General features: G+C 38.3%; 1 protein-coding gene across 4 annotated transcripts in view; it reads left to right on the plus strand.

The window, feature by feature from the left end:
* Nucleotides 1-1,883: 1,883 nt before the first annotated feature.
* Nucleotides 1,884-27,795, plus strand: part of TBK1 (TANK binding kinase 1) — a 47,419-nt gene continuing 21,507 nt past the window's right edge. For all 4 annotated transcript variants that reach the window (XR_003680055.2, XM_024122922.3, XM_028490348.2 and 1 more), the window contains exons 1-8: nucleotides 1,884-3,243; nucleotides 5,671-5,788; nucleotides 9,482-9,622; nucleotides 12,829-12,958; nucleotides 15,054-15,235; nucleotides 19,866-20,026; nucleotides 22,956-23,066; nucleotides 26,269-26,448. Coding sequence is in view for 3 of the 4 variants with exons in the window: in XM_024122922.3 (XP_023978690.2) it covers nucleotides 2,783-3,243; nucleotides 5,671-5,788; nucleotides 9,482-9,622; nucleotides 12,829-12,958; nucleotides 15,054-15,235; nucleotides 19,866-20,026; nucleotides 22,956-23,066; nucleotides 26,269-26,448 (1,484 nt within the window). In the remaining variant the exon portion in view is untranslated. The remainder of the gene's footprint in view (nucleotides 3,244-5,670; nucleotides 5,789-9,481; nucleotides 9,623-12,828; nucleotides 12,959-15,053; nucleotides 15,236-19,865; nucleotides 20,027-22,955; nucleotides 23,067-26,268; nucleotides 26,449-27,795) is intronic.

Here is a 27,795-nt window from a genome sequence, read left to right on the forward strand (position 1 = left end):
CGCGGCATGTGGGATCCTCCCAGACCGGGGCGCGAACCCGGTTCCCCTGCATCGGCAGGTGGACGCGCAACCACTGCGCCACCAGGGAAGCCCCGAGGGTTTTTTTTAACCTTTGGCCCATGTGGTCCCTAGAGGTTTCACGGATGGGCTTCAGTGGTTTCATGGATGGATGGTCTTTAGTGGTCTTCTAAATTCCCTAAAATTGTATTCTAAATTTTGCACATAAATCTTTTCCTGGTGTTAATTCCAGAAGAGATTATATTTTCCTTACATCATAGAATAAAGGTACTAAACTAAGTTAACAGTTAATTGTAAAAATAGATCAGTGGAATGTATATTATACAGTCAGCCCTCTGTAGGTGCAGGTTCCACATCCATAGTTTCAACCAACCTTAGATCAAAAATACTTGGGAAAAAAAAAACTTGCAGAAAGCTCCAAAAAGCAAAACTTGAATTTGTTGCACTTGGGAACCATTTACATAGCATTTACGTTGTGTTAGGTATTATAAGTATTCTAGAGATAATTTAAAGTATATGGGAGGATGTGCGTTTATTACATGCAAATACTATGCTATTTTATATAAGAAATGAGCATCCAAGGATTTTGGTATCTGTGGGGGGTCCTGGAACCAGTCTCCTGTGGATACTGAGGGATGACTGTACTTAAATAAAAATGGTTTTAAAAATAGATGAGTGAGAGCTAATTGTTTCTTTTACAGTGGGAGAGATCATTGCATCTATTGCAGTGATCTTTGAACTAATTGTCCAAAGTATACTGAATTGCATAGCATAGTAGTTAGCTTAGACAGGCTCAGGATCCAGATTAAGTAGGTTCAAATAGCAGTGCTTTCAGTAATTGGTTTTAGAACCTTGAGCAGGTTAAATAACTTCTCCCTGCCCCAGTTTCCCCATCTGTAAAATGGGGGAAATAATGATACCTACCTCATAACTAAGAATTCAGTAAGTTAAACATGAAAAGAGCTTACTACAGCATCTGCAAATGAAGGCTTGATAATAGCTATTGTTATTGTACTGTTTATTCCGTGTATGTAAAGGCAACACCTCCTTTTCCCCTGGCTCTTTAAAGCCCTTCAGAAGATTAACAAGTTTTCAGAGCTAAGAGAAATCAAAACGTGGGAATTAAGAGTCTGTAACAGAAATTAAAACTTCATGTTATCTAATCATGTGTAATAATTCCCACCTTCCTTCCCTGAAGTTGCCTAGAGCACTTTACTTAGGGAGTACCATAGCAATTAGGAAACTGTTCCACCATGTATTACCTTTTCTGTATTGTTCTTAGTCTCCAAAAACAAACACCCAAATAATTGTCTCAAGGGTGAATCTCATCTGTTAACAGCCTCATTGAGGCAGTTAAGACTGAGGGATTTGTATGACTTAACTATGGAACTACACGAGTTTTATGAGGCCTGGTATAGTTCTGTGCCTAACAGTTTATTTAAATCTTAAATACTAATATTAATTGGTTCACAAACGGCTTGATCTTTAAGAAAATGTATTTTAGGGCTTCCCTGGTGGCGCAGTGGTTGAGAGTCCGCCTGCCGATTCAGGGGACGTGGGTTCGTGCCCCGGTCAAGGAGGATCCCACATGCCGCGGAGCGGCTAGGCCCGTGAGCCGTGGCTGCTGAGCCTGCGCGTCCGGAGCCTCCGCTCCGCAACGGGAGAGGCCACAACAGTGAGAGGCCCGCGTACCGCAAAAAAAAAAAAGAAAAAAAAATATTTCAGTGTTCCTCACTCATGTGGTAAACATGTGAATCAAGGCCTTCAGCTAATCACATTTTCTCCCATTCACCTTTGAGATGTGAGTTATAAGGAACTTGGACAGGCTCTCTTCTTGGCATTAATTAGATAGGGGACAACTAAAATTGGTGGGAATGTAAGCAGTGAATAGACTGTTGTTACAGTAGAATGATTCCATCACTTAAACATTGTTTAAAGGTTTAATAAATTCCTTTGTAACAAGCATTACAGTGGGCTTTTCTTATCTCCATTGTATATATGATACGTGATTAAACAGGCTTACAGAGGTTTTTAAAAAAATGGCTTAAAGTCAGTATTTGGCAGGGAGAGCTGGGACTGCAACCCTAGGTCTATTCCATTCAAAAGCCTCTGCTCGGGCCTCCCTGGTAGCGCAGTGATTGGGAGTCCGCCTGTCGATGCAGGGTACACGGGTTCGTGCCCCGGTTCGGGAGGATCCCACATGCCGCGGAGCGGCTGGGCCCGTGAGCCATGGCCGCTGGGCCTGCGCGTCCGGAGCCTGTGCTCCGCGGCGGGAGAGGCCACAACAGTGAGAGGCCCGCGTACCACAAAAAAAAAAAAAAAAAAGCCTCTGCTCTTAACCACTCTGCCATAGGTTCCTATTTCACGGCCGGCTCCTATAGTTCTCACCTGGGAAGAACTCCCTCCTTCCGACTCCCTCCCTCAGAAATTTAGCCCTTATCTGCAGAGGTCTCTTCGGCCTCTCTGCCTCTCCTTACTATGAGAAAGGCTGCAGTTCTACCAGTGGGCAAAAAGGATCACTCGGGAATAGCTGCTTGAGATCCTAGCGGCACGAATACTGCAGGGGACCGGATTTTAGTCCCTAGATTCTCCAGTATTGCCATTTTCCAAAATACCGTCTAAAAAGAGGGAATTAAATGAGCTTATTTACATTAAGAATCTCACGTCCGAATTACTCGCAGCCGATAATCTGGCTCCCCTGCAGCCAATGTGGTCTTTAAAATACATACGAATCTATCCCTGCAGAGTATGATATCCTCCAGCGATGGCCCCTCATGTGTCCAGCATTCTGCACACCCGTGCTTATTTGCATGTTTGTAATCACCCGTCCACTGTCTGTCCCACTATCACCTCACTCCGCCTTTGGCTGTCGTGGACGGGGCGGGATTCGCAGTTGGAATCTGAATCCTTGCGCTCACTGCGCAGGGCTCTCCGGCTTCACCCTCAGAGTAAGGGGGGACAGGCAGCGGGTGTGGACGGGGTCCAGACGCCCCACAGTCTCTCGGCCCCTCGCCACAGAGGCCTCGGAGAGCTGTGCGAGGGAAGAGCGTTGGCAGCAGAGGCCCAAGCCCAGATCTGTGCGCCGGAAGTGCGCGTGCGCACCCGCACCCGCACGGCGGCCGTCGGTCACGTGACCCCGACCAGTGCTTGCGAAGCCGGAAGTGGCCTGAGACACAAGGAGGCCGCGGGAGCCCGCTGGCGGTGGCGCGGCGGAGACTGGGCGAGGTAAGCGGGGCGGGCGCGGGCGGAGAGGCCGAAGGCGCGCGGGGCACGGGCTGCCGAGCCGGGCACGGCCTGCACGGAGCGCTCCCGCCCCCAGTAGGAAACTGGGATGCTGAGTCAGGGCTGGGGCGGGGCGGGCGACCGGAGGAGCACAGCGGGACCCCAGGCCGAGCCCTCCCCGACTCTGGCTGGGCTGACACCGCCTCCTGGGTGTCCGGGGCGTGCGAAGCCGGCCGGAATGGTCGCGCGTGCCCTTCCCCTGCGTCAGGAGTCCTCGTCCTACGGCCGGCCGTCTGACCCGGACCCTCCCTGGTCTGGTGGCGCTGGGCAACCGAGAAAGAGGATGTGTCTGTTACCGGGGTTGGGCCCTGGCCGCCGGACAGGCGGATGCCCCTTTCCCTTGGAGTTAGGCTGGCCGCTTTCTACCCCTCTTTCCGAGCGTGGACGCTATTGGCAGTGTTTAAATCGTTTGATTTTTTTCAGACGATTAAAAAGAGACGTGTTTTACTGAAGCGGGGGTTGACTCGCCAGAAGCCGAAGACGTTTTTAATGTACACACCTATAATGCAAATGCCCAAACCTTTCCTTTGGGACGTGGCTTATGAGTGTAATTTCCAATCCGTTTCCCCGGTATTTTTAGTAGGTGGCCTCAAAACAAGTTCTACCCAGTAATTGTCAAATGCATAACCAAAGACCGACTTTTTTTCACTGAAGAACGCTGAATATAATATCTGTTTAATAAATGATTCCCTTAGTGGTAGAGTTTGGAAATTCTGGAACTTTGTCCATATGCAGCGTCACCAAGCCTGTTTTCATCTATGGACAGATGGTAACTTTCATTTTGGACAGCATAAGGAAGTAGACTTAAGGCAGGATTACCATTCTCATACTTGTTGAGTGCCTGCCTATATTGTGTCCAAATTTTGGAACGATTTATATAGCAAGTACCTTCTGGGTGTGCTGAGTCATGTTTTAGTATGTGGTTATTGTGGGGTTATTGGAAGATAATTTCAAAAGACGTTTCCCAGATCATTGTGACACCATAGTTTAATTTCTGCATATAGAGAGCAGATATCTTAGCTGATAAATGTGTTTTACATTACCCACTAGGTACAGATAGATACTTAATGATGTTATTTGCCGATTATAGTTATCTGAAGCAAAAGTTACATTAATGAGCAAAGCTTTTCATATTGAGAAGTATTTGAAAATATTATTGAAAAGATATTTGAGAAGTTTATTATTATCTCAGTAGCTGACAAATGTGTATTTCATACTTTGAAAAAGGAATCGTATTTTTATTGCTCATTTCCAATAAGTTGCTGTATGTAAAATTCCCTTATCTGAATTAGATGGGTGGTAAAATTATATACATCTCTCTGAGTATATCAAAGATTGGTGAAATTCGGACCCCTGGCCATTTTTTGTGTACTTAACCCTACTTGGAATATTGGCAGTCATTAATTCATCACTGAATACCTAGTCCATTCTACCTTACTGTGAAGGGAGAGCAAGATCTGTTTTGATTCAACCTGACATTACATCAGGTTTAAGGTGGCATGGCGGGACAAGTGTTTATGCTAGTTAGCATACCTCATTTTTATTCCAACATGAAGCTCAAATATTTACAATATACTTTTACAGCTTTTCAATATTGAAGGACAAGGCTAGGGGTGGTGCTTTTTTTTTTAATAGACTTTATTTTTTAGAGCAGTTTCAAGTTCACAGCAAAATTGAGCAGAAGGTGCAGAGGTTTTTCCATGTACCTCCTGCCCCCCTACATGCTTAGCCTCCCCTTGCTTATTTTTTAAGACTTGCTAATACACACTCGGTATGTGTATATTTATATACTTGGAGGTGGAAGAAACTATCCTTAATTTCAAAATGTATTGCTGAAAGGTCACCTTTGCTTCCTGATTGTCAGGCTTTGTGTAGGTGAAATTTTAAGTTATAGAAGTGTTATGCAGTGGCAACAGTTGTTTTCATTAGTGTTGCCCTGCCCTCGAAGGAAACGAAGTAATTTTTTTACATATTTCTGTTGTATTTTACCTTATTACTTTATTTTAAAACACTTTAAAATATGATTTATCATTGATTAATCTTTCAAAACATTTTAAGGAGGTAAATGGCCAATATCACTCTCATTGACAGAGACAAAATTAGAAGGGAAGTTGATGTTTTTTCAGCCCTGTGAATAAGTGAATTAAATTGAATATATAAGATGTTATTGGTTAATGTTTTTTCAGAGCCCATGCAGCATTTTAGTCTTTAATATTGCTGGAAAGTTAGATTTTTTTGGACTGTTTATGCACTTTGATTTAGTAATAAATAATAGGTGATCTTTCTTGAGAGTAAAAATAGCTAACATTTGTTTCTTAAATGTATTATTCCCTTAAAACAAACATGCAATTTTTTTTTCTTTCCTCTTAGTATAACAAGAGCATCACCTAACCACGCCGAGATGCAGAGCACTTCTAATCATCTGTGGCTTTTATCTGATATTTTAGGCCAAGGAGCTACTGCAAATGTCTTTCGTGGAAGACATAAGGTTGGTACAGAGAATACTGTGAAAGCACCATATATGTAGTTTTCTGAGATGCACACTTGTACTAAAGTGAGACTTGGTGGTTTTGATTAATTTGTCTAGACAGAGTATGTGTTTTTGTGGCTGTTTAAGATATAGCTTGTGTCAGATGCAGTAATATCTACCCAGTGGTGGCAGAGGTCATGTGTTGGGGAATGGAGAAAAACAGAAGGTTGTTTGGAAAAAGGAACTGGGGAAGATTAGTGTTGTGCCGTTTGGTTTTTTCCTCGACCTAATCCTCCTATGGTAGTGAGTGATCTCACTGACAGAGTTCAGTGCAGCAGTGATTTGGGGTAGGAGGTAATAGAGGGAGGCATGGTGAGGAGCAGATGGGTATTTTTGAGGGGAACCCACAAATGATTCTGCTGTGCTGTACTAAGGCTTCATGCCCCCAGAGTAAAACATTCTACAAAGTAGATTGGAGTAAAGTGAGGTTATCATCAAGAAGCCCAGGTTTAAAAGACTATATATCCCGGTAATCAGAACTTGTTAGTGCAAGTGAGAATAGACTAAAAGGGCTAATCCCGGAGGCATTTCAAGAACCAAAAGGACTTTGTGTCAGATTCTGTATTGGAGGATGAAGTGAAAGATAATTAAAGTCATTTAAAATGAAGAGATTTAAGATCATTTAAGTTTCTACTCTGGGAAGGAAGCTGGAAAAATAATGGAATAAAAACATCCTTTTATAATGCAAATAATCATTCACTAGTTTTTCAGCACTGTGAATTCAGCACAGGAGCTCTAAACATTTTAGGAAGGAGGAGTTTCCTTATATTTTTCTGTAGCCTTGACACCACCAGTCAGTTCTGTCTGTGGCAATGAGATGAACATTCATAGGTGCGTGCTGTCCTCTGTGGCTCTTAGAGAGTGAATCAGAAGTGTCGTACTGTTTTCAGCCTTTTTTCACCTCCAATTCTAGAATTATCTGCAGGTTCCAGTCCTTGGTCAGATTCATAGTGATCAGCCTTGGATATTCCTGTCCTAAAAATTGTTTGTTTTGTGCACTGTGCCAAGAAGGGAAAACGGGTGGCATGGCACCTCTGGGTTTAGCAGTGAGACGCACCTGACCGTCTGTGTTCCTGTGACCCCGGTTAACTTAACAGACTTTAGTAATCACTAGGTATGTGTCAAACACTATGGTGGACCTAGTGATTGGAGCTACAGATAATGTGCTGAACCTGCCCACAAAGAGTGTTGGGTTTAGTAGCAAGGTGGTATTGGAAGGAAGGTAAATTAGAAACTGATGGAGTGACAGGTAGTCAGTAGCGATAGGAATTGAGGGAGGCATATTTAAAGTGCCTGGCACTAGTAAATATCTCACATTTTCTGATCCTCTTTCCTTACGTAGATATCCAGTGTCCTTCATGTAAGTGCCTACACTTAGCAGGCACTCTGTAAATGCTTGTTGACTGAAAGAATAAATGAATGAATGAGGACAGAGTAGACTACTGTCCTGAAGTTCTTCTTCAAAGGAAGTAAAACTGTTCTTTATCCACTATAGTTTGAAAGCTTCAAATAAGGATTTGAGAGGCGTAAGAACTGACTTAAAATATTGCTAACACCCAGTTTAGTATTCAGTCCCTAGCAGTCTTCCTTGGGATGTGTTTTGAGAAACCATGTTTGTTCTCAGTGACATCAATTTCAGGGGTTTAGGACTATACCCCCAAAATCCTGCTTGCCCTTAATAACTGTTTGTTTAAGCATCTTTAACTATATTAGCTAAATCCTTTTATGTTACTGCTCAGAGTGACCCGGTCCCTAAGTTTACTATTTGTTTTTCAAAGTATATTACTTACTTAATCTGTCTCTTTTTCATTAAGTTACCTTGAGCTACTACTGTGTGTGGATGGGTGTATGTGTGTGTGATAACTGAGGTGAAGTTAAAGGGGAGAGAGCTGTAGGAAGGACGTGTTGACCTGCACGTTGTATATATATGTACACGTGCATCTCTAAATATTATTCATCATGCTTTGACTTAGAGACAGTGACCGATAGGTGACTGTGCAGTTGAATAGAGGGAAAATGGGATATTCCCACACATATCCCAGTGATCTCACAGGTATGATGTAGACTACAAAAGGTGGGAAAATACTGGCCTGGGTCATAGTGGGTACATTGCAACATTGTGTTCTTTTCCCTGCTTGCTCCTCTGTTAGGATTCTCCTAATTTCAGACTAAGTTTGAGACAGGTGTCCTCAAGAAAAATCTCTCTGTTGGGTGGTATAGATTTGGCAGTGTCCTTACCCTGGCTTATCAAATGGGAAAACAGTGTAATTGAGCTCTAGTTAAGTTGTTCCATTTTCATACTGTCTGAAAACAGTCAATGGGTCTTCTCCTCTGGAAAGAATATATGTGTATTTGCTGTGGGGGAAGCGGGGGAGAGAGGAGGGAGTGATCACATAACACAGGTGGTGGTCTCCAAAGAGGGATCTTGAAGAGTGAGACTGTGATGCAGCTAAATGGTTTTAAGAAGATTATGAAATTCTGAGGTGAGGGGAAGGGGGTGATGGCTGTAGGTGGTGAATCTGTGTGAGAAGCTGTAGAGAGGGCTTCAAAGCAGGAAGAGCACAGAGGTCCTAAAGGACAGACACCCATGAAACATCTTTAGGCATGGCATGCTTGAACCCCGAGCTCATAGGAGAAACGAATGGTCTTTCCACTAACTCCAGGCAAGTTCAACCTTGGATTGTGGGAAAAGTAAGGTTAAATTCAGAGAATCTGGCCTGAGTGGTTGGAAAGAGGTGGGAGGGTCTGGAAGAGAGCCTCAAAGAAAGGTTAATTAAATGAAGACCATGACAATGTAATGTTTACCTGAAATTTAGCATGTATTTTGTACCTTTAGGATTCCCTCCCAGCTATGGCTGCATTGTAATTCTGTGTTTAATCTACGTCAGTATGCCATGAGAGAGTGAGAGTTGGGGTGCTGCCGGAGCTTTGGTAGGGGAAAGGAAGTGTCTTTGATCCTTTAGAATTGATCTGCGAAGCAGCAATCTGCCCTAGTCCTCTAGGTGAAGTTGCAGAAGGTTACCTGAGGCAGCAGTGGTGCATTCCAATGAGGATGGTCTGCTTTAACCTTATTCTTAAATCCCACCCCCAACACACATACATACACATTCTATCCAGCTAGGGAATCTTAAAGTTAGTTGCCTTACTTTGAGATTCTTACTAAAAATTGCATATGTGGAATATAATTTTTAATCTTTCATTTCCTACTTTGATTAGTTTAAAATTATTAGACCCTGGAGAAACCCTTGTGAGTTTCACTTTCTATTTCTTATTCAAAATATACATTCACATTTGGTGCTGTTAGAGCTCTTCTGATATGTAAATGACTATCTTTGCCAACATGTATCATAAGGAAGCTTTATAATATGAAATATATAAATAAAGGAAGCTTTATCTCTATATAAATATGTGTATATAAAGGAAGCTTTATTTATAATATGAAAAAAATAGCCTTTTCTACATTCCATACTGAACAGTTGATTGATTTATTTCAGCTTAAAATAAAAAGGTCAGGAGTCCTAGTACAAATTACCTAATGCTTAAAAATATTCAGGGTGTTCTATAAAAAAGAAATTGCCGTATCTAGTTCTAATGGTACCTTTTATATCTTTGTAATATTATAAATAAATAAAACCTTTCTCTTTTTCTTAGAAAACTGGTGACTTATTTGCTATCAAAGTATTTAATAACATAAGCTTTCTTCGTCCAGTGGATGTTCAAATGAGAGAATTTGAAGTGTTAAAAAAACTCAATCACAAAAATATTGTCAAATTATTTGCTATTGAAGAGGAGGTAAGTAGTCAAGCTTTAATTAACGGTGTCATGTTTATTGTAGTTATTACGATTTGGGAGAAATAATCTAATATAAAAATGGTTTTATAAACAGTGGGCTTTTTAATGGTGAAAATTAGGGCTCATACCACCAAATATTTATTCTTAAAGATTCTTGAATAGCTATAACAATGGAAATGAAGTCTCATGGAATCAGAAAAAGTAGTATAAGAAATAAAAGAATGTAGAATATGGTTACTGGTATTATTACTAAAAACAAAAGCTAAATGAAGTTAAATTGACATAATTATATAAGGATCAAGGAGAAAGTCAAAGAATACAAAGAAGGCTTTAAAAGAATAAAAATCCTTGGAATCCAGAGAGTGATATATGAAGTCCCGTTGTAAAAGACAGAATTGATTTTAGTGGGAAACAGTGAAAATAAAAATGTCATTAGAAAAATATAAATCCTGTTAGTGTGGGTAATCAATAAAATCACACCTTTTGACAAACAGTTTGGCAGTTTATACTCTCCTCTTACCAGTGATTTCATTTTTAGTTATTACTTCTTAGGAAGTAATCAGAAATGTAAATTATAATTTTATGCACAAAAATGTTCATTGCTGCCCTGTTTATAATAAAGAATGGTTAAATAAGTTAGAATGTTTGGCTAGTCACCCAGAGTTAGCTACACTCGAGGTTAAGAGCATAGCCGTCTGGACTGCCAAGTCTGTTCAAGACTTCTGATACGAGCTGCAGAGGAGTTTGGCAAACCATGCAGGTAGATAGAGAAGTCCCCACCAGACTGCTCATTCAGACACGAGCTGCAGGTTCAGGAGTCACCAGGGCTATCTTCCTTTAAGACCAACTGGCTACCCATTCGGGGCTTCCCATGACTGCCCTCAGATTTGATAATTTGCTAGAATGTTGAATGACTCACAGAACTCAGGAAAGCACTGTACAGTTGATCCTCGAACAGCACAGGTTTGAGCTGCCTGGGTCCACTTATAAAAATGTGCGTTTTTTCCACTAAATATGTACTACAGTACTACACAATCCGAGGTTGATTGAATCTGTAGATACGGAACCACAGATACAGTAAAGTTATGTGTAGATTTTCGACTGTGCAGAGGGTCAGCGCCCCAACCCCTGCTTTGTTCAAGGGTCAACCGTACTTACAATTACATTATAATTTATATTTTAGTATAGCAAAAGGATATAAATCAGAACTAGCCAAAGGAAGAGATTCATAGGGCCATAGGGCAGAATATAGGAGGGTTCCAAACATGAATCTTCCTTGTCCTCAGGGATACATTATCCTCTTGGCATTGATGTATGACAATACGCACAGAGTATTGCCAACCCTGGAAGCTCACCTGAGCCTTTGTTGTACAAAGTTTTTATTGGGGCACAATCACATACTGCCTTCATGGTTGACCTGTAGTCAGCCCTTCCCATAGGTTCTGCTAATACTTTTAGCCTCCATTTCCTCTGGAAGTTGGAACGGATGTGCATGTCCAAAATCCCCATCATAAATCACATTGTTAGACTGTCACATGGCCAAAACCCACAGACAAAGACACTTCTAGCAGATAGGACATTCTAGAAGCCTAGCAAATCACCTCCCAGTAGCCAAGGGCAAAGACCAGACCTCTCTGGCTAAAATTAATTCTTTACTACACAGTAGTTAAGCAGTAATAAAAAGAGATATTTAACAAATTTCAATCACCTGGGAGCATGCTTGTGTATAATGTTCTGTGAGAAAATCAGTATTAAAAATATATATGCAGTGTGATCTTGATATATACAGTATGGTATACAAAGTGTTAACGTGTCTATAATATGATTTGAAACATAGAAAAAAGACTGAAAGGAAACACACCAAAATATTAACATAATTATCTCTGGGTGATGGGATTATGGGTATTTCTCAAATTTTCAATTCATCAGCATTCAATTATTTCATTATTTCAAAACAGTTTTTAAAAAATTATTTTTTTTATACTAAGTCATAGAGAAATTTAAAATATTTTATGGATATATATTAGAGATATGTAGAAAGAATTATAAAAGGAAGGAAGAATTAAAAGTTGGAGATGAATACTGGATTTAAGTCTCATTCATATTTTTGAGTTTCTGAAATGAGCATGTATCTTACAATCAATATGTATTTGTAATTTGGTAATACTTTTTCTCTATAAAGCTGTTATTAAATTGATGATGTATCTTATAATCAATGGTACATTAAAATTAAGGTTTAAAACAAATCAGCAGCTCAGATTCAAATGAGCAGACTAGAACTTTGCTGCAAGAGGACGACTCAACTATTCTGCCACTTATTTGTTTTTAAGGCTAGAACTCTGGGAACTCCCTGGCGGTCCAGTGGTTAGGGCTCCACGCTTCCACTGTAGGGGGCACGGGTTCAGTCTCTGGTTGGGGAACTAAGATCCCGCAGGCTGCAAGGCATGGCCCAAAAAAAGTCTAGAACTCCATTCTTTGAAGTAAAAGTGCTTGTCACAGGAAGAATTTCAAGTTTAAGAGATTTGTTAGAAGAACTAATATCCTAAATGTACGTTATGTATTAGAAATTAAACATAATTTTGAAAGAATCATTATAACATTGTAGCAGTGATTTTCTAATTAGACTTGCTGTGGTTTGTCTTCAAAGACAAATCCAATTTTTTGTTTTTAATTTATTTTTGGCTGTGTTGGGTCTTCGTTGCTGTGCGTGGGCTTTCTCTAGTTGCGGCAATCGGGCTACCCTTTGTTGCGATGCTCGGTCTTCTCATTACGCTGGCTTCTCTTGTTGCAGAGCACAGGCTCTAGGAGCACGGGCTTCAGTAGTTGTGGCATACGGCCTCAGTAGTTGTGGCTTGTGGGCTGTAGAGCGCAGGCTCAGTAGTTGTGGTGCACGGGCTTAGTTGTTCTGTGGCATGTGGGATCTTCCCGGACCAGGGCTCGAACCCGTGTCCCCTGCATTGGCAGGCAGATTCTTAACCACTGCACCACCAGGGAAGCCCGACAAATCCAATTTTAATATGAATTTAGAAGATGTTAATTCTCATCTGTACAGTCAACAAATATTTAACAAACCCGAGGTAAAAAACAATTCAAAGTGCCTTCATTATTGTAGTAAATCCAACTTTTAAATGAAATCAGGTTAAGTATTGGCATATAATAAAAATTTATTTTTTATATTGAGTCCCAATCAGTGATTTTTTTTTCAGATAACAACGAGACATAAAGTACTTATTATGGAATTTTGTCCATGTGGAAGTTTATACACTGTTTTAGAAGAACCATGTAATGCCTATGGACTACCAGAGTCAGAATTTTTAATTGTTTTGCGAGATGTGGGTATGTTTGTTTATTTATATGATTATATATGTGTGTATATATAACTTAATGACATAAGAATTTTTAAAAATAAATTTCTTACATTCAAAGCCAAAGACCTTTATGGAGTGCTTTCTTAGATATGACACCAAAAGCGCAAGTACAAAAAGAAAAAAAATAGATAAGTTTCATCAACATTAAAAACTTTTGTGTTTCAAAGGACAACATCAAGTAAAAAGACAACCCATAAAATGAGAGAAAATATTTGCAAACCGTACGTCTGATGAGTAATTTTTATCCCAACAACTCAACAGTAAAATGACAACCCAATTTAAAAATTGGCAAAGGATTTGATAGACATTTCTCCAAACAAGATAATACAAAGGGCCAGCAAGTATATAAAAAGGTCATTAGTTGTTAGAGAAATACCGGTCAAAACAATTAAGAGCTGCCACTACACACCCACTAGGATGGCTAAAATCAAGAAGACAAAACAGAACCGAGTGTTGGCGAGGCTGTGGAGAAATTGAACCCCTCATATACCGTTGGTGGTGGTGTAAAAATGTGCAGCCTCTTTGGACAACAGTCTGACAGTTCCTCAAAAGGTTAAACAGAATTACCGTATGACTTAGCAATTTCTCTAGTAGGTATTTATCTAAAAGAATTTAAAATAAATCCACACAAAAACTTGTACACCACTATTTATAATAACAAAAAAAATGGAAGTAGCCCAGTATCCATCAACTGATGAATAGGTAAACAAAATGTGGTATATCCATACAATGGAATATTATTTGTTCATTACAAGAGTGAAGTAGTGATACATGATATAATATGGATATAACTTGAAAAATGCCAGATACAAAAGGCCACAATATTTGTATGATTCCATTTACATGAAATGTCCAGAATAGGCAGATCCATAGAGACAGAAAGCAGAGTTATGGTGGTCAGGGCCTTGAGTGGAGGGTGGAGTCGAGGAGTGACTGCTAATAGACGTGGGGTTCTTTTTGGCGTAATGGAAATGTTCTGAAATTGGTGGTGACGGTTGTACGCTCTGTGACTCTAACTACTTTAAAAAATGAGTTTTATGATATGTAAATTTTATCTCAACAAAGCTGTTATTAAAAATATATATATGGCAACCAATGTTATTTTAAAAATATATATGGCAACCAAAGGGAATAATATCTTCTTGGAAAGAAATGAATCAATATTTGAAGAATAGGAAAAGCCCAGTGATAAAAGTATGAGGTTAGTGGGAATTCTTGAACTTGACACTGGAAGCAGTAGAGACTACTTAGGTGAGGGTAAAATGAAAAAGAAGCAATATATGCTACAGCCTAGTAAATCAAATAGAAGTTATAGATGATTGATGCCTTCCTAAGTGTACTGGTAGTCCTGAGCTTTTGTAATTGAATGTTGATACCCCTAAACTTATTTTTATATGTCATGCTTGGACATTCATCTATCAGCTGTCAAACAAATGTTTCAGGCTATCACTCTGTGACACTGCATGTCAGTTAGCCCAAACAGCTTAATTTCAGCAATTTTGCCACCTTTGCCCTTAAAGAAAATGGCATTTTTAGAAGAGCACTAAGCATATGAGAAATATATTTTTGTGGAAACAAGTCTGACACTTTGCCTCCTTCTATCACTTTTTTTTTTTACTATATTATGTATTGAGTCCAGTTTACTCTTTTGTGGAATTTTTTTCCCAAGGTAAAAATGTAAAATTGTGGTGAAAGATTATCTTTCTTGGGAATCTTCATTCTTAAGTTTAGGCAGATGGCCCACAGGTATATAACCAAAAGTAATTCTGGAGGTCATAGGCTTAAGACTGTTGTGTTCCATTTTCTTGATAGTGTTTAAGAGAGATTGGACTCTTCCTTAGACCATATTGGTCCTTATCATTCTAAAACTCATTACTCAAACATGAAATACAAAATATAAGTATAATCTGTTACTTCTTTGATTAAAATGACTTTGAACCAACTTATGTAAAAATTTACATGGAGTGAAAATGAATTAATGTTGATTAGGGAGTCTGATGCACACATACGTATGCATAGATGCCTACATTATGATTTCCTGTGTTTTATATTTATTATTGAAGTGGGTGGAATGAATCATCTCCGAGAAAATGGCATAGTTCACCGTGATATTAAGCCAGGAAATATCATGCGTGTAATAGGGGAAGACGGACAGTCCGTGTACAAACTCACAGATTTTGGTGCAGCTAGAGAATTAGAAGATGATGAACAGTTTGTTTCTCTGTATGGCACAGAAGAATATTTGGTAAGTCACGTATCACTAATAATTTTATTTAAAGAAGTTGGATATATTGTAAATATGGGTAATTGGTCAACCAGTTCACTATGAAGTGTCAACTTTTATGGCAAAAATTAAATTTTCAATTCTAATGAATATAGTTTGTAATGAAGTATTAGATATCGGTTTCTCAGGGGGTTATTTTCTGTTGAAAATTCTTACAAGTTTTATAATAATCTTAAATAATTTTACTAATGTTATTCATCTATAATAAAAGAAAGAACTGTCTGTACACTCCGGAAACATCTAACTATTAAAGGCTTCCTTATTTGGATCAGAGCAGTTAATACATTACAAGCTTGTTATAGTACTCTTCCCTGTAGAGGAAACTTCATTATAATTCTGAAGCAGATGATTCTCTTCAGGGAGGTTGGTTATTGAAAGACGAAAAGAATAGTTGTTAGAAACACACACATAAAATTAAATGCCTCGGGCTTCCCTGGTGGCGCAGTGTTTGAGAGTCCACCTGCTGATGCAGGGGACACGGGTTCGTGCCCCAGACCGGGAAGATCCCACATGCTGCGGAGCGGCTGGGCCCGTGAGCCATGGCCGCTGAGCCTGCGCGTCTGGAGCCTGTGCTCCACAACGGGAGAGGCCACAACAGTGAGAGACCCGCGTACCCCCCCCCCAAAAAAAAATTAAATGCCTCTAAAAGATCTAACTTGAAATTCTAGAAAACTAGAAAAGCTCTGTGGGTGAAACAGATTATGTAGGTGTGTTTGTGTGAAGTTAGTAAACATTTGAAACACTTAAGAAAAGGCACTGAAAAATAAGTATATTTAACACGTAATCAGGAAGTTTATAATATACAGCTATCACTAATTGCTTATGGCTCTGGGTTTTGTTTTAAAAGTCTTAGAATCTGTAACTTTTTTTCCAACTGGATTCTGCCATTGTAATCTTATAACATGAATAAAGTCTACCTGGCCCCATAGCTTTATTCAGATTATACTAAGTCTGGCATGAATTAAGATGTCTTGTTCTATCAATATATATCCCCAAATTAATCTATTATATTTTGATAGTCTTTATTAAGAATACCTAAAAATGGATTACATTCATCCAACAGATATTTAGGTACCAGGCACTGTTCTAGGAACTGGGACTTCTGTGGTGAACCAAATGTACATGATTTCTGCTCTTACGGAACCCACAATCTAGTGAGGACAATAGACAAGTAAATAAGATAAATTCAGATAATTAAAGTGTTGGAAAGACAATAAGGTAATAAAATAGTGACTAGTAGGAGAAAGATAGCTGGGGAAAGCCTCCTTTCAATCCTAAGTGAACTGACACTTAAATGATAAACAGAAGCAAGCCATGCAGAGATTTGGGGGAAAAGCACTACAAGCAACTGCAAAGGCCTAGAAACAAGAATGACCTTGGATGTTTGAGAGACAGAAAGGATGACAGAATAGCTGCAGTTTAGTGAGTGAAGAGGCAGGTGGTAGGAGTTGGAATTGGAGAAGTAAGCAGAAGGCAGCCAGAGCATACAGGCTAGTGGTTTCTACCATGTATGATCGCCCCCTTTTTATAATAAATGTTTTACAATGTTCTTTTCAGTGTATTAAAATGAAATTCTTAGATAATATAATCACCTGCATACCTAATTAAAAGAATAGCATAGTATCTTAATAATAATATAAAGGAAAATATAATAAAATCATAGATAGTTAATATGTAAAAGTTTAGGAACACCTTCACTGGCAGAAAACTTAAGTAATCAGACGCTTTCACCTGTATGTAATATCACCTCCAGTGCATGTGCAGTGATAACTTGTATATTGTATTGGTGAGTCACATATCACAGGTGTTGTGTTGTCACTGACATGATTTTCCAAAGCAGTGAATAATTCTTGATAAAGTTTCTAACTAAACAAAGTAGATTTACATGTACTGCATTCCTGTAGCTACAAAAATACTTTGTTTACTTTGTGTACAAAAATACATTGTTTATATATAAAACAAACTGAGATCATTATAAACCTCTTTGCTGCACAAATATCTGGCAAGATATTCAAAAGTCATGCAGGATGTCAGAAGCTTATTTTTCAGAACTGTTTCATATTTGACAGGTTGTCTCTCATCTCTGGTCTCTGCCCACTAAATACCAGTAGCCCTTCCCAGTTACTGTGATAACCAAAAAAACCAAACAGCAGTACAGTACTAGTGTTCATGAGGTTGATCCCTATTACCAACTGTCAGTCTTTCACATATTCTCCTAGGACCCAGGTTAGCTTTTGCCTCTAACAGACTTTTTAAATGGAAAGAACAAAACATTTAAACATTATTTAAATTATTAAATAAATTTACTCCAAGTCCATGCTGTTCTCTTGGCTAAAATTTTACTCTGATCTATTTTTCCTATTTCAGATTATGCCCAGCCCTGTTTTCTAATACAGTACACCACACTTATAAAATGAGACACATAATGGCCTGAAGCTCAGCAATCTAGAAATATTTATGTATTTAAATGAAAACTTTTCTCATTTTGGAATTCCCGGACCAGATGTTGAATCTTCTCCTTTTTGTGTGTTAAAGACCAAAGGAAACACCAGCATTTTTTCTTCTGCCATTTTTAATATGATGGCTATCTTAATAATATCTGAGAACTTGCAGTAGGTTTGTCCTTATGCTCCTATCTCAGATGCAGATGCCCAGGCCCAGTAATACTGATCCCTACACAAGTACAAGTAGCACATTTGGAGAGAGCCACTGGGCACAGATACGTCAGACCAGCATGTGTCAGGCCACGATCAGTCCGTCACTGCCCAGGGAAGGCCTTCCAGCTGTACCAATTAGGCAGTGTATGATTGCACTGTTTGAGGAGGTCCCCCTTTGTCTCCTTCTAGAGTCGCTGTATCTCCTCTTCCCAGGTTGGCGGCCTCATGTTCCAGAAGATATCAGGCATGTCCAGGTACTCTTGGCCTCTTCACAGCACCTTGATACACTAAGTACTGGCTGCTGGGTCAAAGGGCTGCCCAGCGCTTCTTTGGACAGTAATTGCTTTAGGTGCTCTGCCACAGAACCAGCAGGACCACTCAGACCCTGTGTATCTGGTAGGCATGTTGGGACACTCACTTTAAGCTCCTCATGCTTATCGCCTCTTCTGATTTCTCATTAAAATATATTTCCCAAAAGAATCCCACCCATCCCCCCAAAAAATAATAATCCAGGGCTTGTGACCCTTTGAGAGTCAAATTCATAAACTGCATCATTTAGAAACACCCTCCCAGCAGTGTTATCTGCATGGGTTCCCAGTCCCTTGGGTCACTGCCAAATACCACAATATCGTAAGGCATTGTTTTCGTTTGGCATCATTTGGGAGATGACTCTACTTTGGTCGAGAGTACACTCTTGTAGCTTTATCTTCAAAAAATCTTAAAAGTTCCAGCGCATAACTAACATAAAGACAAATGTCACGAGGCTAAGCATGTATGACCTCCGGTTGTCCTCTGCAGAGCTTAATGTCCATCACAATCTCTGTCTGGATCTGTAAGCTCCTAAGCCATGCCCTATAAGCTCCACCCGTTCTCCACAACTGTATCATAGTGTCTTCTGTGCTTAAGGACATGTGTTTAACATCAGACCAGCTACTTGTCTCAGTTGCTGTATCCCCCAGTGTACCTAGTCAGGCTAGTCTTCTGAATTAATTCTAGAAAATTAAATTTTCATCTCAGAGCCCATATGACTTGCTCAGATGGATTGCATGTGAGAGATGAGGGAGAGGAGTCAAGGCTGCCTGATATGTTTTGGGTATGAGCGACTGGGTAGATGATGGTACCATTTACTTAAAGGATAAAGATTAGAAGGAAACAGGTTTGAGTTGGAAGACCAAGGGTCTATTTTGGATACCTTAAATTTAAGCTACCTTTTAGACATTCAAGAAAACAGTAGGATATATGAATCCAGAGCCCAGGACAAGAGATAGTTTGGGGAATTAAAGGATATAGGTAATATTTAATACCATAGGCTTGAATGGGAGATGAGGAAATAAGGCAGTTGTAAGTGTGGACAGCTATTTTGAGTTTTGCTATGGAGGGAAGCAGAGATTTGGGTGATAGCTACAAGGGGATGTAGAGTCTTTTTAGGGTTTTTTTTTTAATGGGAGATGTTAAAGCGTGTGTAAGCTGAAAGGAATGATCCATTCAAAGGGGGGAAATTGATGCATAAAATAAAAGTGGTAGTTAGAGGAATTGATTTCTGGAATTGGTGAGATGATATGGTGGGCCCCACAACACAGATGGAAAAGTTAACCTTTGATAGGAGCAGTTCCATTATAACTGGAAAGTAGGCTTAGCTCTGGACACAGATTCAGGTAGGTTGGTATTTGGTAACGGACATAAGGGAGAGTTGATCTCTGATTTCTTCCATTTCCTCATTGAATTATGAAGTGAGGTCATGAAAATTGAGGGTCGAAGGAGATGGTCTTGGAGGTTTGAGGAGAACGGGCAAGATGTGAAATAGTCTCTTCAGATTGGGAAAGTGAAATAATTAGGAAAATATAATAGAATTTCCAGGCATTATTGAATACCCATTTTTGTGTAATGTATTATCATAGAACACAAGTTAGTAGCTTTTTCTTTTCTTTTTAAAGCATCCTGATATGTATGAGAGAGCAGTGCTGAGAAAAGATCATCAGAAGAAATATGGAGCGACTGTTGATCTTTGGAGCATTGGGGTAACATTTTACCATGCAGCCACTGGATCACTGCCATTTAGACCGTTTGAAGGGCCACGTAGGAATAAGGAAGTGATGTAAGTGGTTTCTCCATCTAAAATTAGAAATAATTTTTTAAATGTATCTCTGTCTTATTTTGTTTCATCATGTTAGAGGGGTACGCTACTGGAAATTGATCTAGCCATCATTTCTGATATTTTAAGCTATTTGGTTTTTTAATAAGAATGCAGCCTTATCAAAGTGTATAGGCATAATGTTTCATACCATGTTTAACTATCTTATGTACAAAGCATAAATGGCATCCAGCCTTTGATCCATATTAAAAATATACTGCTTTCTGGAGTTCATTTCAACACACTGTATATTTAGTTTTCTGTGTCCTTATCAGGCTTTTTCCTCCATGTAACCAAAAAAAAAAAAAAAACAATAGAACTTCTGTGGAGTACTAGAACCATTACTGGATCAAAAAGAAATACGGTTCTTACCCTGAACTGACCTGATTTCTTTACCCATTTCAAAAATAACGTTTAATGTAATATTACATTTTTTTTGTGTTGCAGTTTCATTCCAAAGTCTGAATGCATTTTACTAGTACATTATACATTTATGTACTGACATAATTATTAGGAAATAATTACTGTGTAGAGAGTCACTACTGTAAACCAAATAATGGAAGAAAAGAAGGATGGATTTTTAGATGTGAAATCTATTATAAAATTCATCCATACATTGGCCACACTTCTTTTTATTTTAAAAGAAATTAGTGAATGACCTTGCCTCATGAGAAACAGCCAACTTATGTACACATAAAACTATGAGGTTATGATTGTTTGGTTTAGTGAAGTAACTCACTTGACAGCCTATCATGTTCAACCACTCTTTTAGATCTTAACATTTCTCTCAGAACTTTATATGTTTGACCCTGCCCTTTATAAGCAAACATGATAAAGTAATAATCACAACCGTAAAAATATAATCTTTAATCTCATCGCAGAAAACTAGGAGAAGCATATTTTCTCTTTTGTTTGTTTGCGGAAGTAAACCAGTTCAACTGGTAATGATGACTTTTGCTAAAACCTGGGTATCTAAATGTATTCTAGCAAGGACAGTGTACAAATTCATGGGAAGAAGTTATCCATTACTGTACTGATGATTTTGGTATAGCATCATCTTGAGACTACTTTACAGCAGTGTCCTTTTTATAAAATCTCTTCGTTAATGAAGGCTAAGAGTCAATTTCTGTTTTTCCTCATTAAACACAAAGTGTGCCCAACAGTTAATCATGTTTTTATTGTCATAGGTGTTTTAAAGCAGTATCAGCATGTCTTGCTCCCCTAAAAATGGATTAAATAAAAGTGTGATGCTCCCTAATAAAGGAAACAGGACTTATAAGCAACTAGGAATACCTGATGATTTTATCTGACCACCATGTGGGCAAATAATACCATTAGAAGAATTTTTTTCTTTATTTGCACAGAAACTCAACTTTTTATGAATACTGATGCTAATGAATGTTCAGAAGCGCTTAAAGAAAAATGACTGTTTTACTTTACTATTGAGTGATGTGTTCATCTCACATTATAGCCATGTTGATCCCTCAGCATCTCATTTACATGTTAATAAATGTATTTGTATATGGATCTTAACAAAGTTAGTTAAGTTTTTTCAAGAATTTATAAGCGTTACCTTAATTAAGAATTCTGCCATTCATTCTATTCACTTCTTTTTTCTTGCATTAATCTCACATATCTCTGCTTATTTCTCCACAATCAGATGGTTCTCACGTGAATGCAACTTATTTTTCACATTAATTTCCTTCTTCTCTGAAAAATCTCTTAAGGCAGAAATCCTGGCTGCCTCTACTGAAGAAGCAGCAAGCGGTCCAAATCAGTTGTACTGGTTTCTTCTACTGTTTTAAAGAATATATTAATTTGCTCAGAGCACGTTTATGTAGACATTAAACAAACCAAAAAAATTATGCCAGAAATAATATTTATAGGGCTTCCCTGGTGGCGCAGTGGTAGAGAGTCCGCCTGCCGATGCAGGAGACACGGGTTCGTGCCCCGGTCCGGGAAGATCCCACATGCCGCGGAGCGGCTGGGCCCGTGAGCCATGGCCGCTGAGCCTGCACGTCTGGAGCCTGTGCTCCGCGGCCGGAGAGGCCACAACAGTGAGAGGCCCGCGTACCGCAAAAAAAAAAAAAAAAAAAAGTCTAAAAAAAAGAAATAATATTTATAAACTTATGTAAGATTCTGCTGTGTTATGATTTACGTTTTCATCTGGAAGGCATGAACCACGTTTTTCTCTCCTACTTTAAGGTTTTGTTTTGGAAAGTGGTGACACCTGAAAGGCTGCCTTGCCTCCATCATTATTAGTATTCTCTAGCTTCCCCATCCATCTCTTTCTTTAAGTCATCTTTATTTTTGTCACCTTCCTCGAGAAGCAGATTAAGTTTGACTTTTAATTTTGGTACACACATCTATTCCTATATGTGTATATATGTTTTCAATATGCAGAAATTTTCTGTTACTGTGCTATGTGTAGTTTTATCTTTTTTTTTTTTTTTTAAAGAAAGCTATTGTTCATTCTCCAGTAATTTCATGGTCCAGTTGACTGTGCCTTTGGATAATATGGGTAAGAGGGATTAGATGCTTTTTTTTATGGTCTAGAGACATTCTGTAACAACTTTTTTTGTGTTTGCTCAATTTTTTCTGATGGAAAAATTAATATTTTTTTTGTGAACATCAAGATGCTGTTTTATGGCACTCTGAGAACCCAAATGAAAATTAATTATGGCATAAGTAAAATAATCGTACAGCCACTATTCTACTTCAGTCAGTCAGATTCAAAGTATTTTGATTGTTTTATGGATCCTGTGAACATCAATCACAAAGTTTCGTCTAGTAGTTAATTGTAGGTGCAACTGAGGAAATATTTTTGCAAAGCCCATTGATAGGCTATGCAGTAACAAACTGCTTATTTTAATCTGCTTTTATTCCCCCCAAGGTATAAAATAATTACTGGAAAGCCTTCTGGTGCAATATCTGGAGTACAGAAAGCAGAAAATGGACCAATTGACTGGAGTGGAGACATGCCTGTTTCTTGTAGTCTTTCTCGGTAAGTATAGTATACCCAGTTCTCTTTTGCACTTTGGTGTTTGGAATCTTTGTTGACTAAAGTCACAAATACTTAAGTGTAGTTTTGTATTGTTTAATGTTTCAGTAGATGTTATTAAACCATATGCCTTGATTCGTGATTTTCATCTTTGGCAATATAAAGATTGATTTGGGTCTATGTAAATAATTTTGCCAGATCTCTCTTAGGACATTTTTGAGATTGCTAATCACTGGTCTTGGAATTGTGTGCTATGTGGGGATCCAGCTAAGGACCTTGGTATCTCTTGTGCTGACCTTCATAATGACATAGCATAAATAGTGGCACAGATAGGAATAACTAGAGTTCTAAAAAACAAACACTCAAGAAGTTTAATATTATCCTCATTTTCAAAAAGTAATCATATTGTTCAAAAGGTGAGAAATAACAGTTTTCGGGACTTCCTTAGTGGCACAGTGGTTAAGAATCCACCTACCAATGCAGGGGACACGGGTTTGAGCCCTGGTCTGGGAAGATCCCACATGCTGCGGAGCAACTAAGCCCATGCGCCACAACTACTGAAGCCCGCGCACCTAGAGCCAGCCCATGCTCCACAACAAGAGAAGCCACTGCAATGAGAAGCCCATGCACTGCAACAAAGAGTAGCCCCCGCTAGCCACAGTTAGGTAAAGCCCGCACGCAGCAACAAAGACCCAACACAGCCATAAATCAATTAATTGATTAATTAATTAAATTTTTAAAAAAGAAAGAAATAACAGTTTTCTACTACTTTTTCCTGCATTTCAAATGTTCATATAGGTCTTATTTATTATGGCAGCCAGAACTCAAATTATATATGAATCCTGTTATCACAAAGAGAGATTTAAGGTAAAAGAAATTAAAAGTAGAGAGTAAATTTTTTTTCTGTTGCTATATCTTTTTTTTTGAAGTATATTTGATTTACAAGGTTGTGTTAATTGGAGAGTAAATTATTAGATTTTACTCTAGAAATTAACCTCTATTTTTCCTGAGTGTAGGAATTGTGTAATCCACAAGTGAACACACATAGGTTATGATTTACTGGCTTAATGCCTTTTATAATCTGTGGGTACTCTTTGTATTACTTTTAACATATAAGTAAATAAATATATTTATTCAAAATATTTATTTAAACTATATATATATCACAAGCTAATAAAATATGTCCTATCATTTTATATATTTCTGTAAAAACTCATTTAAACTGGTAGTTCCAGTGCTGAAATCATTTTTTGAAAACCACTACCCTGACAGTTTCATTTTTGTGTGTTACTTAAAGAAAAGTCTCCAAAATAAAATTGTGTCATGCAGCTAGAATTACCAAGAGAAGGTCACTTTATTGGAGAGCAGAAATTTAATATTATAATAGTGATCTGTGTTAAATTTTGATTTGGAAAATACTCATTTTGGAGATCTCAGGCAAAACCGATAACATTTAAAGGGGTCAGGAAATGAGCACCTGCTGTTTAATAGCTATATTGCTGACACTCAGACTCAGTAATTTGACAGTCTGAACTATATGTTGCATATTTCAGGAGGGTAACAGGCCTTATTTATCTAATTATTCTTTAGCACACCAAGTTATAAATTTTTTGATAAAAATTGCTCAGGTATCAGAAAGTATATTATATGATTTTTTTTAATAGTAAAGACTTTCAGTACTACCAATCATCAATAAAAACAACTACCAAAAATGTAACAAACACAGAAAAAGATAACCATCCTCTTTCTTATATGTATTAATTAGTTAAGACTGGATAGCCAATGAGAAAAACCTAACTCAGTTCGTTTAAGCGAAACAAGATTTAAGTGAAAAATAGATTGACATTGTAATTCAAAGTTCACATGTGTATGTAACTCAGAGCCCAGTGGAATCCTCAGATTCAGACTGTCATCAAGACTTGGTCTCTTCAAATCATTCAGTTCTGCTTTTCTCTGATTTCTATTTACTTTCAGCCAGGCTCTTTCCTGGCAGCCACAAGATGACTGCTGGCATTCCCAGATTCACATTCTCACAGCTTTGGAAGCTCAGTGGAAAGACAGACTTTCTTTCCCGATAGTTTAGCAAAGATTTCTGGGTTGATTCTTATTTAACAACTACATGCTACCACCTGGCCACTTCTGACTACTCATAATCACCAAACCTGACTGTCATGCCCATCTATGCACAGGGAGTAGAGTTAGAGAGTAGAGAGGTGTGGATTCTCTTACAAAATGAGGGAAGAATAGATACTTGTTAGGCAAAAATTTTAATGTCCACTGCATACCTTAAAAACTGTTAACAGGCAAGGAATTATTCCAGTGTCTGTAGTGTAGTCAAGAATATATTTTTAAGACTACTTGAAATTCTGAGCTTCCCTGGTGGCGCACTGGTTGAGAATCCGCCTGCCGATGCAGGGGACACGGGTTCGTGCCCCGGTCCGGGAAGATCCCACATGCCGAGGAGCGGTTGGGCCCGTGAGCCATGGCCGCTGAGCCTGCACGTCCGGAACCTGCGCTCCACAATGGGAGAGGCCACAACAGTGAGAGGCCCACATCAGAGAAAAAAAAAAAAAAAAAAAAAGACTACTTGAAATTCTATAATTGAGTCTAAGCATATTTTAAAATTCAGTGAAAGCATGAGAAAGAATAAAGTTCCTTCCATTCTTTTTTTTTTTAATGTTTAAGGTTATTAGTCAAAGATTATTCCTAGTTGAATTGGCATTCATTGATTGCTAAATGATTATTGTAATTTTCCTTCCTAAAGAAGTGTACTACAAAAGGTATATGAATTCAACATAAAAAATTACGTATTGGAGTGACGTATTAAACGGACATTAATGACCCTGAAATTAAACCATTATCTTATCCTCATGACCACAGGGTTCCAATCAACTTATCTCACGTGGATAGCATGTATATACAATGTTAGAATATGTTTGGAAAAGTGAGGAAACTTGGGAAGGAGAGAATCAAAGAAAATAATCTGTAAAAGCTAACATAAAAATACCATAACCCCTGGTTCATTGACAGGCAATATTAAATCAAGATTACCTGGCTTTCTGAAAAGTTGGCAGATTTTTTACAATTTTAAATTAATCTAATCTAATAATAGTTCCTTTGATTTGTTGGTAAATATTATGATTTTGTACCTAGACAAAATATAACACATTCACTCTAAATGTAACTTTTTTCAATACTATTTTAGGGGTCTTCAAGTTCTACTTACCCCTGTTCTTGCAAACATCCTTGAGGCAGATCAGGAAAAGTGTTGGGGTTTTGACCAGTTTTTTGCAGAAACAAGTGATATACTTCACCGGATGATAATTCATGTTTTTTCGCTACAACAAATGACAGCTCATAAAATTTATATTCATAACTATAATACGTAAGTACCTCTTTATATTGTTTTCCTGTACTGTAATGTTTTGTTATATAATAATTGCATATCTTCATAAATCAAGAGAGGGAATAGAAAAGATGCCCCAGCTTCACCAGAGGTACCCACTTTCTGCTTAGAAAACATTTGAGTGCTGAGTAAATTCCTTTTCACTTATCTTTGGAGTAAAAGGACTAGTTTTCTAATTTTCTAAAATTTACAGGTAAATTAGCTTGTTCTTACATTGCAAGTTTTACAGGACTATTATCCTTTCTGTGCTTTCTCTCAAATTACATAATCACATAACTACAAATAGCATTTACTAATAAATGGGCCAGGTTTTATTAAGAATATTGTCCTGTCACTTAAAAAATATTAAAGTGTAAGTCTTAAAGATAGTGTAGTTATTATTTGCATATGTGGCATAAAGCCCTTATTGAGTCCTAGGGAAATAACCATTTCTTTTATCTTAAAAAAACACATTACACCCATGTGATAAAAATCTACCCATGTGATAAAACTACATAACTAAATCACACACATCCTTACCTGTGGAACTAGGGAAATCTGAATAAAATAGGGGGATTATACCAGTGTCAAGATCCTGATTGTAATATTGTACTATACTTATGCAAGATGTTACCATTGGGGGAAACTGAGTAAAGGGTATATAGTGTCTCTCCATATAATTTCTTTTTTTTTTTTAACATCTTTATTGCAGTATAACTGTTTTACAATGGTGTGTTAGTTTCTGCTTTACAACAAAGTGAATCAGTTATACGTATACATATGTTCCCATATCTCTTCCCTCTTGCGTCACCCTCCCTACCACCCTCCCTATCCCACCCCTCTAGGTGGTCACAAAGCCCAGAGCTGATCTCCCTGTGCTATGCAGCTGCTTCCCACTAGCTATCTATTTTACATTTGGTAGTGTATATATGTCCATGCCACTCTCTCACTTCGTCACAGCTTACCCTTCCCCCTCCCCATATCCTCAAGTCCATGCTCTAGTAGGTCTGTGTTTTATTCCCGTCCTACCACTAATCTCTTCATGACATTTTTTTTTCTTAGATTCCATATATATGTGTTAGCATACGGTATTTGTTCTTCTCCTTCTGACTTACTTCACTCTGTATGACAGACTCCAGGTCCATCCACCTCACTACAAATAACACAGTTTCATTCCTTTTTATGGCTGAGTAATATTCCATTGTATATATGTGCCACATCTTCTTTATCCATTCATCTGTTGATGGACACTTAGGTTGCTTCCATGTCCTGGCTATTGTAAATAGAGCTGCAATGAACATTTTGGTACATGACTCTTTTTGAATTATGGTTTTCTCAAGGTATATG

Source organism: Physeter macrocephalus, chromosome 6 (assembly GCF_002837175.3).
Source record: "Physeter macrocephalus isolate SW-GA chromosome 6, ASM283717v5, whole genome shotgun sequence".
NCBI lineage: Eukaryota > Metazoa > Chordata > Mammalia > Artiodactyla > Physeteridae > Physeter > Physeter macrocephalus.